This window comes from Ranitomeya imitator, chromosome 3, assembly GCF_032444005.1.
Source record: "Ranitomeya imitator isolate aRanImi1 chromosome 3, aRanImi1.pri, whole genome shotgun sequence".
In the NCBI taxonomy this organism is placed as follows: domain Eukaryota; kingdom Metazoa; phylum Chordata; class Amphibia; order Anura; family Dendrobatidae; genus Ranitomeya; species Ranitomeya imitator.
The window spans coordinates 443,762,956-443,780,159 of NC_091284.1; the positions used below are offsets into that span (position 1 = coordinate 443,762,956).

The 17,204-nt window shown below is 42.9% G+C and overlaps 1 protein-coding gene across 1 annotated transcript in view; it reads right to left on the reverse strand.

The window, feature by feature from the left end:
- Nucleotides 1–1,366: 1,366 nt before the first annotated feature.
- The window catches only part of LOC138670215 (multidrug and toxin extrusion protein 1-like), a 269,225-nt gene continuing 253,387 nt past the window's right edge, over nt 1,367–17,204 (reverse strand). The window contains exons 14-17 of the mRNA XM_069757362.1: nt 16,010–16,142; nt 10,374–10,468; nt 2,512–2,557; nt 1,367–1,816 (exon numbers count right to left, since the gene is read on the reverse strand). Of these exons, the coding sequence (XP_069613463.1) occupies nt 1,617–1,816; nt 2,512–2,557; nt 10,374–10,468; nt 16,010–16,142 (474 nt within the window). The 3' untranslated portion in view covers nt 1,367–1,616. The remainder of the gene's footprint in view (nt 1,817–2,511; nt 2,558–10,373; nt 10,469–16,009; nt 16,143–17,204) is intronic.

Here is a 17,204-nt window from a genome sequence, read left to right on the forward strand (position 1 = left end):
AAAATCCGTAGGTGCTTAGCGCCACATTTACTTGGAGTTTTTTTCCCTTTGAAATCGCCACCTATGTGGATCTGAAGCAGGATCAACACATAGTTTTCCAAAGTGAGCTGCACACCTTATTGGATTATACAACATACGAAGAAGAGTTGCCTAAAGAATTGATTCCTTGAAAATCTCAACGTGCATTTCTTACCGATAGAAGGTGAGCATAACTACAAATAAAAGAAATGTTTTTAACTTGTTGGTAAAAACGTATTACGCTCAGAGGAAGCGCCGCACTTGTCTCTTTTTTCCCCTCTTTCCCTAAACCAGGGTATTTCTAAAGGCTTTCTGCTGTGGGGCATACAGTTACCCCCACAACCTCGGTCTTCCGGCCACTGGTTTCATCCACTTCAGGTTGGAGGAAGCTCAGTCGCAGCTCCCCTCCAGCTCTTCACTTCTCCTTTGCTCCTTCCTCCTTCACACTCTCTACAAACTGTTCTGTTCCTCTCTTTCCTTTCCAGGAGCTGCAGAACCATGGGTCTGCACGGCCCCAGCTTTCCTCACAGGAGCTGCAGATCCTCACATCTCCACGGCCCCAGCTCTCTTCCTGAACTCCACTCTCCTCTCTCACAGACTGACTCACTCCTCCTCCAGCCAGAGTATATATAGGGGAGCCACCCATAAACTGGATCAGAGCTCCTTCTTCAGGCCTCGAGTCACAATATGTTGCATGTATGTGTTACCTGTTAAAGGGATCTTTCCTCGCTTCCAGGCATGGCATCACCCTCCCCGGGAGGAAGGCAATACCACTGTAACAAGTGGTTACCTGGGGTGTTACACAATCCTGCAGAGAACTCCTGCTATGCTACACCTGGATTGCATGGCTGAGCTGTGGCATGATGCAACCAGCAGCCATGAATCCAGGAGACACTAACCGGAGCTTGGGACATAGCTTCAGTGACGAGCGGTAACATCATAGAGGTTACCACAGGTGACAGCCAGCTGTTCCCTTGCTCTTTTCAATGTGAGTCGACCAATGAACTGAGGCAACTTTCAAGGCATCACAACTAACACGATGTACACAGCGGGTGCTGAATATAACTGCCATCATTGTCGCCTGGTTGCGCTGATCTCAGGGAGACCAGGGGACAATGATAATAGCTGCTTTCTACAGAATGCTGTAGATAAGCCCTAATGGCGATGGCCGCATCTTATATGCGAAAAATGAGGTGACAGATTCCCTTTAACAGAATCTGCAGAATCGCAGACTGGAGCGGTACTTGACCCTTCTGAGCAGGCAGAGCAGTCAGTTACACTCAGGTAGTTGGCAACTACCTGCTGTAAGATCTTAGCCCCATAAGAAAAAAGTACAAAAGTCCCGGATAACCAATTTAAAGATATACTTATCAAACACTGAGCAACATGGATAAATTTGGCGCAAACAATGATAATACAGCCTCAAGCAAAAGTGACTTCAATAAGTCTTCTCATGATAAATCGCCCACAGTAGATTTTGAAATACATGTCTTTTCCAAAGAATAAGTGTCATATAATGCTAGTCCAGACGAAGATTTATAGTGTTCAAAAACAATCACTCAACCATTGTGCTAATGAAACTGTATCATTAATTTCCGCTAGTAAGATGTCCACACTTTAACAAGAACTCCTGTTAAGAACACAGCAATGGCCAGGGCCAGAGTGAGGCAACGTAAGACAATGGCTTCCTTCATTGGTAAAAGCTTCTTGGAAGAGCCAGGTTCTTCACAGAGCTGCGGTATGTCAGTCTTCTGAATGGAAAGCTCTGATAATTTAATGTCTGATTCGTTTTTTGCCACTGCAAACATAAACACAACTTTTCACTTATAACAAACAGTAATGATACATAATATACAAGGGGGTGTATACAAACGACCATAACAGTATTAGCAGTATCTAAGTCCTCATGCTCGGCATTCAGAACCTGTGCCATACATGCTGCTATATGGTAAAGTATGTGGTGGACATTGGACCTACACACCGCTATGAGCTTTTTGGATATCCCACTCTGGGAGCTAATATGGAGTTGGGCCCCCTTTTGCGGCTAGGTTAGAGTCCACTTTTTAAGGAAAGTTTTTTTTTAGACTGTCTGTTGAATTTTGTACTCAAAGCGCATTGTGAATTCATGCAATGAATTTGGATGAGTAAGTCCAACATCTGAGCCTGATCGCAGTTTTGTGCTCGACCGCCCCACTCTGCCACTTTGTGGCTTAGTTGATTTCACTCCTGGACATATCAGTTTCTTAGAAATAACACATATTGCAGATCAGAAAATTTCACAAGCCGTCAAAAGTGGCATAAGATGACAGTGCCACTTTTAAGTATTACTCATACTACAACTGTTTGGGTATTGAGATTGCTTTGCTTGGTGCTTGATACTGTGGCCTTGTTTTGCAGAGGAGCGTCCTCATGTTTTTGCCATATAGCGTTTTTCAGCAGGGGCATGCATACAATGGCAGTATACACAAGATATTGCTATAGTTGGAAAAGTACCTGAAGGAATAGCCACTTTAACAGTCATTCCAGCTCGTTCCTGGGCCTGAAGAAATACCATTACATATTATCAGGAAACAAAAATAAATATCTGTCTTTAAATAACGGTATATGTTTTGATTTACGTGATTTATTTGCAAATTACAAATGTTGAATCATTTTCTTACTGCACTAAAAGGTACTAAGAGAAATGATATATATATATATATATATATATATATATACTTACCTTGTAATGTCTTCACATCCTGTTCCATCCAGATGTGTCCGAATCCCAGAATTCCAAGAGGTGGAAGTTCACCGACCTCCATATTGGAGCATCCAAGTGATGGATGTCTCAATATGGAAACTGCTGGTGGTACAAGCCTCTTGCGCGGTACCACCAGCGGAACACCGTCACACCACACACACATACACACTCAAACACACTGTATACGCCGTACACACCACATACACACAAACACACGCACTGTATATGCCGTATGCACCACACACACACACACACACACTGTATACACCGTACGCACCACACACACACAATGAATACGCCGTATGCAGCCTCTTGCGTGGTACCACTAGCAGAACACCATCGCAAACACGCCGCCGCTGGGATCAGCCGAATGATTCACTGACCGCCACCATCTTTGTACAGGTGGAGCGCATGCACAGTTTAAGTGTGACCGCCGCTATCTATCTGCACAAAGATGGCAGCGGTCTGATTTACTGCGCCTGTGTGAATTCCGCGCAGGTGCAGTGAATCATTCGGCTGATTCCGGTGGCAGATACGCAATGTGCCTACAGGCAGAGGTAGCCAGTCACATTAAAGGGGTTTAAAATTGTCTGTGTCTGACCGTGTACAGAACATACCACATCTCCTGGGCAGGGAGGAAGCAAAAGACAATACTGACATTACAGCAGGAGATCACAGGGGATTTCTTTTGTTAGGTAAAATATTTCACTGACTGTTTTTAAACAATATTTTGCCTCTCAAAACGTATCCTCTGCGATCTCCTGCTGCAATGTCAATATTGTCTTTGAGGGGAGAACACTGCACAGGAAGGAGAGAGACAGCAGACAAGGGGGATAGCACATGGGGTAGACAGGTCAAAGAAGAGAGCACAGACGGGAGAAGTCAGCACATGGGGAAAGAGAGAGTGGATAGGTGGGTGAGAACATGGGGGGATTCTCAATGCCGCAAAGCCTGCCCCCATCGTGACATTACCGCCCTCCCAATGTGATAGCACCGGGCCTCCATCTAGTGTGTGTAGTGTGTGTGTATATATATATATATATATATATATTATCCATGAGAAATTACTCTGCGTTACACCCTGACTTTGGCCAAGGTCACACAAGCATTGATTTTCTCAAGCGAGAGAATCGGCTCGATTATGCTAATGACACTCAACTCAAACTCTGTCAGAGTTTGAGTCGAATGTCATCTTAGTGAGATCCGATTCTCTCACATGAAAGAATCGCAGCACAGGTGCGGAGAAAATGGAGAACTTAATTTCTCCATCTTCTGCATTGTCTGAGTCCGTTGATGTCGGACTGCACTTGGATGACATCCGAGTGGAGTCTGATGTTTCAAACACACCCACAGACTTGTATGGGTGCGCAAAATCCAAATTCCGGAGCACTCGCAGCATGCTGCAATTTTTTTGTCATGCTGAATTGGCATTAGAAAAAAAATTGCAAATCTGCACTTGACATTGAGCCAAGTTCTATCCAATAAAACATTGGAAAGCACTTAGCTGTAATATACGCTCATGTGAGTGAGCCCGCAACCACGTTGATGGTTGATTTAATCATATTATAAACCTAAGAAAACTATATTTCATCATGCACATCTAACCCCTTCACCACCTATGACATATACAGTGGGGAAAATAACTTTAACTCACTGTCGATTTTGCAAGTTTTAATCACCTACAAAGATTGAAGAAGTCTGTAATTTTTGTCGTTTAATTGTGAGAGACAGAATCTAAAAATAAAAACCAGAAAATCCCAATGTATGATTTTTAAATAAAGAAATTGCATTTTATTGCTTGAAATAGGTATTTGATCACCTACCAACCAGCAACAATTCTGGCTCGCACTAAGGACCCCAAGCACAAAATTGTCGACCTGCACAAGGATGGGATGGGATACAGTACAATAGGCAAGCAGAAAAACAAGATGACTGTTATCTTCCTCGGTCTGGGGCTCCAGGCAAGATCTTGCCTTGTAGGGTAAGGATGATTCTGAGAAAAGTCAGGAATCAGTCCAGAACTACATGGGAGGACCTGGTCAATGACCTGAAAAGAGCTGGGACCACAGTCTCAAACATTACCATTAATTATAAAAACTTGATTCCAGCTCACCCAGTTGCTCTATGCTCATCCACCTGGGGCTCAGACACCGGCGTCGCCCTGGCCTCACATCAAAGATAATAGAAAAAACTGGAGTCCGGCTCAACAGGACTGGATTTTCCTTTTCTTTCCTTTTTCAAAAGAAAATATAGTGCATACCAAAGACAAATTTACATGGTCGACATGACCCAGTCGACGCATTTCGACTGCACTAAGTTGTCTTACTCAAGTGGTCAGATGAGACCAAAATAGAACTTTTTGGTATCAACTCCACTCGTCGTGTTTTGAAGAAGGGTCGTGGCTGGGTCTTCCAGCATGACAATCTCCCGAAACACACAGCCAGGACAACTAAGGAGTGGCTCCCTAAGAAGCATTTCACGGTCCTGGAGTGGCCTAGCCAGTCTCAAGGCCTGAATCCAATAGAAAATCTTTGGAGGGAGCTGAAACTCAATGTTGCTGTCACACTCACGCCCTGACTGGCTCAGTTCTGGGGTTGTCACGGTGGCTGGACCCGGTCCGTGACCCTGCTAAGGGGCGTCCAATGAGGGATGATGAATAAAGTCGGCTAAGGTTTCGTGACGCCCCCTGTGGTATTCGGTCAGGTCGACCGACGCTGCTTGGGGTCCACTGGGGTGATGTGATGGCAGCTAGATGGAATACCTCCCCACAGGTGAAGTATGTCCCCAGGGCTTCCCGGTAGTGTAGGTGGCAATGGTGTGAGGCGCAGTCAATAACAAGGACACAGGGTTGCAGTCTCTTTACCTTTTACTGAATGCTTCGGGATCCTCAATCCAGGGCACTGTCAACTGGGCTGTCTGAGACCGGCCGGTCCGAAGGCACATCCAGAGTTCCCTTTGCAGGTGGAAATCGTTGCCTACCACTAGCACCTGTGTGCTGTAGCTCTTCCCTGCTGAGCATTCGGGATAGTCCTCACAACTTCTGTTCTCGTTCTTTCTCTCTCTCTCTCTCCGTCCCCCAAGTTCATCTGGATAGGACGCACCCGTTTGACGGGAAGGCTCGGAGCTATTCTGGGACCCTAGAGACGCCCATCTCAACGCTTGCCCCCTATGTCTGCTTAGGTGATGTATGGTAGACAGCCAACCTATAATTAACTGCCCTGCGGTATTTGAAGTAAGGCATAAAGTCAGTTACTTCCTCGGTGTTCCGGTCACCGGCTACACGCCTCAGTAGGAAGTTGCCGTTCTCGGGGCACGACTCCTACTGGCTCTCCTTTGTGCTTGATCTCGTTTCTCACTTTCCACAATATCCTTCTCTTCTTGTCCTTTCTTAGGATACCGCCGCAAGGCAGTGCAGGCGCGGTTCCGTTGCTTTCTAATCATTCTGCTAGGCCCCTGTCAGGAACCCACCCCTGACAGGTCCTCCCTGGACTCTCCCAGGCTGCGTTCTGTCCTAACTTCCTATCCAACCCCTATTAGTGGCCTAATACATAGTGCCTTTTGCTCCCCCTAGTGGCCGGAGTGTGAAGTGTAATGTGTGCTTGTGATACCTGGTCAGGTGAACTCCTTTAGTGCAATCAGACATAACATCACCCTCCTTAGCGGCAGAGCGACATTACTGCAACGACCAGGTCTCTGGGGCGCTGCAGAAACAAGACAAGAAACAAGGACAAAGACACAGGGACCAGGATATTCTGCCTCCTGGAGGGCGGACAACAAGATCAAGGCAATAGCACATAGAAAAGCCTCCAGAGAGGGAGTAATTTAGAGCAAGGCCTGGCAAACTCAGCAGCTAAACACAAACTGAGCTAACACATTGCACAGGCCCAGAACACTGGGTGGAGCTGCACAATATACTGGAGGCCTCTTGGTAATTGGTCAGGAACAGATTAAACAGATGCACCTGATTCCTATAAGAACCAGAGAGTTCAGGCGCCGCCCCCCAATACACACAGCCATGAAGCATGCAGAGAGCAGAGGCACAGAATCTGGAGCTGGCAAGAAACAGAAACCACATCATGACCTGGAGCAGTGGGTAAGATAGAGTGAGAGATGCGAGGCCATGCCGTGATGCCAGCAGAGTTGTTACAGTTGCCCAGCGACAGCTCCGAAACCTGAAAGATCTGGAGAAGATCTGTATGGATTAAGGGGACAAAATCCCAGATGCAGTGTATGCAAACTTGGTCAAGAACTACAGGAAACTTCTGACCTCTGTAACTGCATAGGTTTCTGAACTAAATATTGAGTTCTGTTTTTCTATTGTATCAAATAATTATTTCATGCAATAAAATGCAAATTAATTATGTAAAAATCATACAAGGTGATTTTCTGAATTTTTTTGAAGATTCTGTCTCTCACAGTTGAAGTTTACCTTCGATAAAAATTACAGACCTCTTCATTCTTTGTAGCTGGGGAAAACAATTTTTTTTTTTGTGTAATTGCACTTTTTTTTTGCAATTTCAGCGTACTTGGATTTTTTTCCCCCTTTTTCCAGTACACAATATGGTAAAATCAATGGTGTCATTCAAAAGTACAACTCGACTTAAAAAAAACAAGCCCTTACATGGCCACATTGATGGAAAAATAAAACCGTTATGGTTCTTGGAAGAAGGGGAACAAAAAACGAAAACGCAAAAACGGAAAATCCCAAGGTCATGAAGGAATTAAAGCCACGTTCACTCTTTTAGTTTTTGGTCAGTATTTTACATCAGTATTTATACACCAAAACCTGGAGAGGGTGAAAATATCCCAATCTCTGATAATCCTCCAGAGAACTATCAAATCCATTATCATCAAATTGAAAGAACATGGTACCACAACAAACCTGCCAAGAGAGGACTGCCCATCAAAACTCTCAGCCTGGGAAAGGAGGGCATTAATTAGAGAGGCAGCACAAAGACCAAAGTAACCATGAAAGAGCTGCAAAATTCCCAAGCAGAGACATGTGCCAAAATAAATGTGAGAGACTCCCCAAATGTATGGCGGAAGGTGCTGTGGGCAGATGAGACCAAAATTGAATCTTTTGGCCATCAAGCTAAATGCTGTGTCTTGCACCAAACCAACACAGCTCATCACCCCAAGAACACCATTCCCACAGTGAAACAATGTGATGGCAGCATTCATGATAGTTGTAAAAATTTGTTCTATACAACCTGTGTTATTTGTGAATATACCAGAAATTTGGCAAAAAATAGGAAAATTTCCAAACCTTTTATTTTTATACCCTAAAACCAAAGAGTTATGTCACATAAAATAGTTAATTAACCCCTTCATGACCTTGGGATTTTTCGTTTTTCCGTGTTCGTTTTTCACTCCCCTCCTTCCCAGAGCCATAACTTTTTTATTTGTCCGTCAATTTGGCCGTGTGAGGGCTTATTTTTTGCGGGACGAGTTGTACTTTTGAACGACATCATTGGTTTTAGCATGCCGTGTACTAGAAAACGGGAAAAAAATTCCAAGTTCGGTGAAATTGCAAAAAAAGTGCAATCCCACACTTGTTTTTTGTTTGGCTTTTTTGCTAGGTTCACTAAATGCTAAAACTGACCTGCCATTATGATTCTCCAGGTCAGTTCATAGACACCTAACATGACTAGATTATTTTTTATCTAAATGGTGAAAAAAAATTCCAAACTTTGCTAAAAAAAAAAAAAAAAATTGCGCCACTTTCTGATACTCGTAGCGTCTCCATTTTTCGTGATCTGGGGTCGTTTGAGGGCTTATTTTTTGCGTGCCGAGATGATGTTTTTAATGATAGCATTTTGGTGCAGATACGTTCTTTTGGTCGCCCGTTATTGCATTTTAATGCAATGTCGCGGCGACCTAAAAAACGTAATTCTGGCATTTCGAATTTTTTTCTCGCTACGCCGTTTAGCGATCAGGTTAATGCTTTTTTTTAATTGATAGATCAGGTGATTCTGAGCGCGGTGATACTAAATATGTGTAGATTTGATTTTTTTTTTATTGATTTATTTTGATTGGGGCGAAAGGGGGGTGATTTAAACGTTTATATTTTTTTTATTTTTTTCACATTTTTTTTTAACTTTTTTTTTTTTACTTTTGCCATGCTTCATGGGAGGCTAGAAGCAGGCACAGCACGATCACCTCTGCTACATAGCAGCGATCTGCTGATCGCTGCTATGTGGCAGAAATGGAGGTGTGCTGTGAGCGCCGACCACAGGGGGGCGCTCACAGCCACCGGTGATCAGTAACCATAGAGGTCTCTAGGACCTCTATGGTTACCATCCTGATGCATCGCCGACCCCCGATCATGTGACGGGGGTCGGCGATTGCGTAATTTCCGGCCGCCCGGCCGGAAGCGGTAGTTAAATGCCGCTGTCTGCGTTTGACAGCGGCATTTAACTAGTTAATAGGAGCTGGCAGATCGCAATTCTGCCCGCGCCTATTACGGGAACATGTCTGCTGTTCAAAACAGCTGACATGTCCCGGCTTTGATGCGGGCTCACCGCGGAGCCCTGCATCAAAGCAGGGGATCTGACCTCGGATGTACTATCCCATCCGAGGTCAGAAAGGGGTTAATAACATTTCCCATATGTCTACTTTACATCAGCACAATTTAAAAAATAATTTTTTTAAATTGAAGTTAGAGTGGATAAAATGTAATCAGCAATTTCTTTTTTTTTTTCAAACAAAATTTACAAAAACATTTTTTAGTAACCACATCACATTTGAAGTGACTTTGAGGGACCTATATAACAGAAAATACCCAAAAGTGACACCATTCTAAAAAACTGCACCCCTCAAGGTGATGAAAACTACATTCAAGAAGTTTATTAACCATTCAAGTGCCTCACAGGAACTGAAGAAATGTGGAAGGAAACATTGAACATTTCACTTTTAAAAAAAAAACTTTACTTTAGATACAATTTTTTTTTCACAAGGGCAACAGAAAAAAATGGACTCCAAAATTAGTTGTGAAATTGCCAACACGCCGTATGCGGGAGAAAACTACTGTTTGGGCACATGGCAGGGCTCAGAAAGCAAGGAGAACTGAGGACTGTTCGGCGAATCCGAAACGAACCTTGAAAGGTTTGCTGATCTCTAATTGTGATAGAATAATGTATTTCTATGCAGTTGTCACACTCAGGTCAGGAGAGCCGATGGTCAGTCCGAGGATGCGATCCTCGCACGAGAAACACGTCTGTCTGTCTGCTCCCTAATGAGCATTTGCATATTACAGCCACACAAGCCTCTTCTACACCACTTTCCCCCAGCCACCATTATGATACCCCCAGAAAGTGCTATAGGGGCTGCCCAAACTCTGTCTTTTGGGGGCTTTGGCAGTTCCTATGATATTTTCCTATTCTTCCAGGAGTTCTCCCTTTTTTGTCCGAGAGCCTCCCTAACACTTTGAGAAAGTTGGCAAGTATGTTTTTAATGTTGGCTTACATATTTATTGCAAAAAAAGAGAAGTTAACACCGGATATTTTGAAGATTATAAGCTCATAATATCTTAATATTATAAAACTTTTTTTTAAAAGAAAATCGTCTAATCTACTACGTAACAATCAAATAGATTTCTTTAATGGATACTTACTTCAATTGCAATATCTTTCCAGCTCACTCTGAAGAGGTAGATGGTAAAAAACACGGAAAGAAACACTCCACAGAAGATCATTCCATACCAAAGCCCTTTATGTAAAATAACATGGTTATGTAAAGTACCAACACTATATTTATTAACATCCTTTTAGAGGTTTAAGCTATGTGCACACGTCCGGAAATGCCGCGGAAATTTCTGCGGCAATTCCGCAACTGTGCCGCGGGTAAAACGCATGCGGAATTGGCATGCATTTTCCAGCTAAACACTAGCATTTTGCAAGCATAATTAACTTGCAGAATGCTAGCGATGCTTGAGATCGCTTGGAAAACTGATTGACAGGTTGGTCACACGTGTCAAACATAGTGTTTCACGAGTGTGGCCAACTTTTTACTATTGATTCTGCCTATGCAGCATCAATATTAAAAAGATCTAATATTAAAAATAATTAAAAAAATAAAAAAATAGTGATATTTTCACCTTCCGGTGTACCCCGCAGCGTTCCCGCTCATCGCGATGCTCCCGTTCCCAATAATGCCTGGTGGGATGCCGGAAGGTGAGAATATCACGATTTTTTATTTTAATTTCTTTTTTTACAGATATATGGTTCCCAGGGCCTGGAGATGAGTCTCCTCTCCTCCACCCTGGGTACCAACCGCACATGATCTGCTTACTTCCCGCATGGTGGGCATAGCCCCATGCGGGAAGTAAGCGGATCAATGCATTCCTATGTGTGCGGAATCCCCACGATTCCGCACAAAGAATGAACATGTGTGTTTTTTTCCGGAATGCGATTCCTCCAAGGAAAAAAACGCAACATGTGCACAAAAATTGTGGATTGCATTCTAATAATAGGATGCTTAATGTCTGCTTTTTTCATGGTTTTATTGCGTTTTATAACAAAAAACCGCGAAAAAAACTCAAAAAATCCTGAACGTGTGCACATAGCCTTATTGTGTAGCTAATAACTCTTAGATCATGTAGGGTTTTAAAAATGTTTTCTGTGCAAAATAAATTAGAACATATTAATGCACTTGCCACAACATCAAGTATCTTCTACAACTTTTCTCTCATCCCTTCTTTTTTGCCCCTTTTTTCCATGCCCCCGTGAGTATTTAACATAGAAATAAACATGTTTTACATCTGAATACACATGATTCAGTATATTTTTATGAAAAATTCCTTCCGTTATGGCTAGCTATATATACAGGCCTACTATGCCTATAGGTAAACCTAGTCCTGCATACAATATACAGTATTTTATGGCTGTTAGAGTAAGGAAGGGGTTAATGTCTTCAGGCCTGCCAAATTTTATAGGGGTGGTAATTCTCGCAACTCATTGAAGAAAAGACATACTTAAGGGTGTGACTAAGCTGGGTGTATTCATAGAGTGTATTCATTTATTATGCAGCTATGTGTTGTGAATTCAGCTTTTGGGCTCCCTCCGGTGGTTGTAGAGGGTAATGCAGTTATGCCTGGATTGCAGGAGTGGACATGTGTATCTACTAATTGCAGGACTGACTGGGGTATATAGCTTTGCAGGATCCTTTAGTCAGTGCCAGTTGTCCATTGTTCTTGAAGGATTCACTTCCCTGCTGGTCTCTCCAGTTTGCTGTGTTTTTCTACAAAGATAAGTCCTGGCTTTGTATTTGCTGTCCACCTGCAGTGGACCTTATAGTTCTGTGCATTTTCATGTTTTTGTCTTGTCCAGCTTGGTCTGTGAAGGATTTTTTGCAGCCTAGCTATTTCTCTGGAGATGCAGATATACCCCCATGTCTTTAGTCAGATGTGGTGATCCGTATTTTCTGCGGTGGATATTTTCTAGTGTTTTATACTGACCGCATAGTACTCTGTTCTATTCTTTCTTTTTAGCTAGTATGGCCTCCTATGCTAAAATCTGATTTCATATCTGCGTATGTTATTTCCCTCTCCTCTCACCGTCAATATTTGTGGGGGGCTATCTATCCTTTGGGGATTTTCTCTGAGGCAAGATAGGTTTCCTGTTTCTGTCTTTAGGGGTAGTTAGATCTTAAGCCCCCGTCACACATAGCGAGATCGCTAGCGAGATCGCTGCTGAGTCACAAGTTTTGTGATGCAACAGCGATCTCAGTAGCGATCTCGCTATGTGTGACACGTAGCAGCGATCAGGCCCCTGCTGTGAGATCGCTGGTCGTGTCAGAATGGCCTGGGCCATTTTTTGATCGTTGAGGTCCCGCTGGGTAGCACACATCGCTGTGTTTGACACCTTACCAACGACCTCGCTGACAGGACGTCCCATTGAATCGTCATGAAATAGGATCGTTGTACAGGTCGCTACAGGTCGCTACATCGCTGCTGCGTCGTTGGTGAGATCTCACTGTTTGACATCTCACCAGCGACCACATAGCGACGCTTGAGCGATCCCTGACAGGTCGTATCGTTGACGGAATCGCTCAAGCGTCGCTATGTGTGACGGGGCCTTAAGGCTGTGCCGAGGGGTCTAGGGAGTGTTAGGTACCCCCCACGGCTACTTTTAGTTGCGCTGCTAGGTTCAGGGTTTGCGGTCAGTACAGGGACCACCTTCTCCAGAGTACATCTCATGCTGCTCCAAGGCCACCAGATCATAACAGCTATGTAGGTAATAAAGACTTACAGTATATAAAATAATTCTTATTTTATTTCTTGGACTTATAGCCAGTGAATTTAGTATTGTATTATTGTAGTATTGAACATGTCACCAATTTTGTAAGTAAACATATTTCCAAAGGTGCTATTGTCATTGGTTTAAGCTTATGTCAAATCTCCTGATGACGCCGCTAGCGCGGTGAAACATGTTGGGGGGACGCTGGTGCCAAAATTTGTTGTCCTATTCTGTCAATATGTATTAGCATACCGGGTGCTATACACTTTCTAAATATAAATTAGAAAGAATACTGCATAAAATAAATGCAGACTTCTGAGACAGATTAGGGACAAAATGTTTTATACTCTTTGTATATACTGTATTTGAATAGAAATAAATGCTAAATTTTATGGTCTTCTAGTGAGTGTTTATTTGAGGTTCTCCCCAATTTGGAAATTATGAAATTTATATATATAAATGGTCTCCAATAATAAGAATACCAGCCCCGCTCAAGCTGTCTCCTTCTGAGGCGCAACGTCCCGGTAGCAGGAATACCGAGGGAGTAAGGACCGCTACACCTTATTTCAGAGACCGGCAGGACAGCTAATTGCAGGTTACTTGTCTGCACTTACACCCAGGAGGCACGGTGACACCTACAGAGCTGGGTTATCTAAGAGACCCTATAAACATGCTCAAGTTACCAGTCATACGGTTAATGTCCTATCCTATATGGGGGACAGAGAGAGTGAAACATCGCATTTGTGAGACCCTTATTTGAAGCCATAGGCAGTAAGGGACTACACCACCGCAGCACAAGGGAAGGCTACTGATTTCCACCTGGACAAGGGAACTCCGGACTTGCCTCCAAACCGGCCGGACTCTGCCTGTCCTGTGATCTGGTGCACTGGACTGTGGATGCTGAAGTCTTCAGTAAAGGTAAAGAGACTGCAACCTTGTGTCCTCGTTCTTCACTGCACCGTTCACCATACCACCATCTACATACCGGGATACCCTGTGGGCATACTTCACCTGTGGGAAGGTATACCATCTAGCTGCCATAACATCACCCCAGCGGACCCCTTAAAGCAGCGTCGATCACCCTGACCGAATACCACAGGTGGCGTCACGAACATAAACTGTAGCCCTTTAAAGACCTTCCCCTTTTATACGGACGTCCCAGAGCCACGGACCGGGTCAGCCACCGTGACATCCCCCTGTGAACCGAAGAACCCGGTACCAAGTACCCTACGGTCCTTGTGGGGCGAACCACATTACTTTCATGTATCTTGGTTCAAACCCTTGATCTTGTATTTTGTGGTCAGCTTCTCTACTGAGCCACAGCACTTACACCTTTTCTCGGGGTGTTTATTTTCTGTTATCCTTGCCTTTGTCTTTTTTGGGTTAACAGATGTTTTCATTTGTCTGCCCAATCTCCTTTTGGGTGCAGCTATATATACTTTCACCCTGCTGGAATTTCATTCTAATCTGGATGTCCAGTCATATGGCCATTGTTTATTCCAGTCAGTGAACGTTCAGCTAGGGTCGAGCTCTCTGAAGATTATGCTTTTCACCCTGCACCTATCTTCTGTTTCTTGTTTCGGAAGTAGGCTGCATATTCTTGAGCAGTACGTACCTTATCTTTTAATTTTGCATTTTGTGGTTTGTTTTAACTCTCTCGAGAATCTTTTTATCTCAGCACTCCTTCCCTTCTATAGGTAAATTGCACTCTGCTGTGCCCTCCATTGCCTTAGGAGGTACGTGAAGCACTTCATGGCCTTTAAGGCAGCATAGGTCCAAGCTGCCATAGTTTAGTCTGTTGTTAGGGCTATTCCAGCCCAAGCAGGAACCACTAGGGACTGGAGGGTCAGAATATCTAGTCTGTACAGGAACAGGTTGGGCACTTGAAGTTTTTAGTGTTTTAACTATTTTTGCATGTGAGCTGTTAAACAAGCATAACAATTATGCATTTTTTTCTTTGAAACAATTGTACCTGTTGATTCCAGATCTTTATGTAGTTCTCCACAGGTGTCCTTGGCTCTTGGATAACTCTTCTGATTCTTTTCACTCCTCTGTCTGAAGTCTTGCAGGGAGCACCTGGTCCTGGCTGGTTTATGGTGAAATGATGTTGTTTCCACTTCCGTATTATGGCGCCAACAGTGCTCACTGGAACCTTCAGTAGTTTAGAAATTCTTCTGTGACCAATGCCATCAGTATGGTTGCAAAGTTCTTGAGGCAGCAAACTGGTTTTACCCATTATTAGATTTTTCATGTGTGAGAACAAGGTAATGACACACCTTTTTATAGGCCAACAGTTAAATCAGCTGATATTATTTTTTACTAAGTGGCTGGATTGGTTTCTAATTACTGATAGATTTCACCTGGTTTCAGAACTTTCCACGGCTTTTTTCACCTCTCTTTCTTCATGCGTTCAAAGTTTTTTCCCTGTGTCATTACCCAATATTACACATAACTTAATTCGTGGACATCTATGGTTTGATTTCTTTGCCTTTGTGGATTAGATGGGTTGTTACTAACATCATGTCAGTAGCACCTTTAAAAATATATTTACTTATAATATTGGTGATGTGCTCAATACTTATTTCACTTGCTGTATTTTTAACTCTTAATTCATGGATAAAATCTGTATTCAGTGAAGACAGATTTCACTTTACAGAGATAAGAGATGAGAGTTTGTGCTTTTAAAATTCTATGAGGGAGGAAGAGCTGGAGGCCAGACACAGGCATTCTGCATCAAGTTCTCCTGAAACCACAGCTACAGTTCTCCTTAGATGTTTATGAACACCAACTGTCATCTTTTATCTCCGTAATGGAAAACTCTAGATTCAGTGAAGACAGCCTTTTCCAATGAATTGAAAAATTTTGATTGAAATATCAATTCAGAAGGTAAAAAAACATATTTCTCTAATAAGACATATTACAAAGTTTCTTAATTTCATTATACTAAAGATTTATGGAGGAAAAAGCTAAAATGACGGTTAATCTTTACATTCATTTCACATAAAATAGATACCTTTAATGCCTTGTTTGGCTGCAAACATAAAAGCAGCAGCAACTGGTAATCCAAGCATGTAATAACCAATGGCAAAGATAATGGCACCAATCTTCTGTCTTCCTATCCCTCTCAGTACTCCGCTAGAAACACACTGCAAAGACAGACTTTCTTAATATATTGACCAATTTAACAAACTATCAACATTTCATCATCCTTTACAAATGTTTTCGAAACTAGACTGACTAATTGAGCATTGTTGATGACTGCTCACTTTCCAGGAAAAAATGCAGCCAGTACTAATTTTAAAAACCACTTTACTATGGGGCTGTACTTTATGCATACCAAACTATTAAGACCACACAGTAATAAATATACAGCATGCAAAAGATGAGCCAACCTGAACTGTAAAGTTCGTTGTTTGAACTGGACGCCTAGTGTTGGTTGCTGAATTCCAAACACGGATTTCTCCAGGAAGTCTGTGAGAAGATTGTGTTATTGTTCGGATTTAGGATGCCTAAAAAAGCTTGTTGAAACGCTGCAGCGCAATCAAACAACAAGGTTTTAGGCTGTGGGCACTTCCACAGGATTTACAGCTATGCCAATTATTGGCATGACTGTGACTGGCTAGTGCCACCCGTGACCGGGCCTCATACTAGCGCAGGGACAGCACAAGTAAGGGACAGTGTAAAAGAAATAATAAACAATTAAATAAAATGAAGTGGGGTCCCCCCTATTTTTAATAACCAGCTAAGGCAAAACAGACAGCTGGCTTCTAATATTAAAAGACTTGGAAGGTCCATGCATATTGGACCCTTCCCAGCCTAATAAGACCAGACCTCAGTCACCCCAGAAATGGCGCATCCATTAGATGCACCTGCGCAAATTATGGCGCTTAGCCTCAGCACTTCACGATTGCCATGGTGCAGTGGCAATTGGAGTAATGGTTTATGGGGTTGATGTCAGCTTTGTAATGCCAGCTGGCATCAAGCCTCTGGGTTTTGTTTTGGAGAGGTGTCTATCAGATAACCCCATTACTTACCCTGCATTTAAAAATAAAAAGACAACACACGCAATAAAAAAAAAAGTTTATTTGAATAAAGACTCCCCCTCACAATCCCTGGTTTGACTATTTATTATTAAAAAAAATCCCAGCAGCTCCAATGTAATTCATTGCAGGTTCCCACAACATCCAACGATTCTCTCAACAACCTAT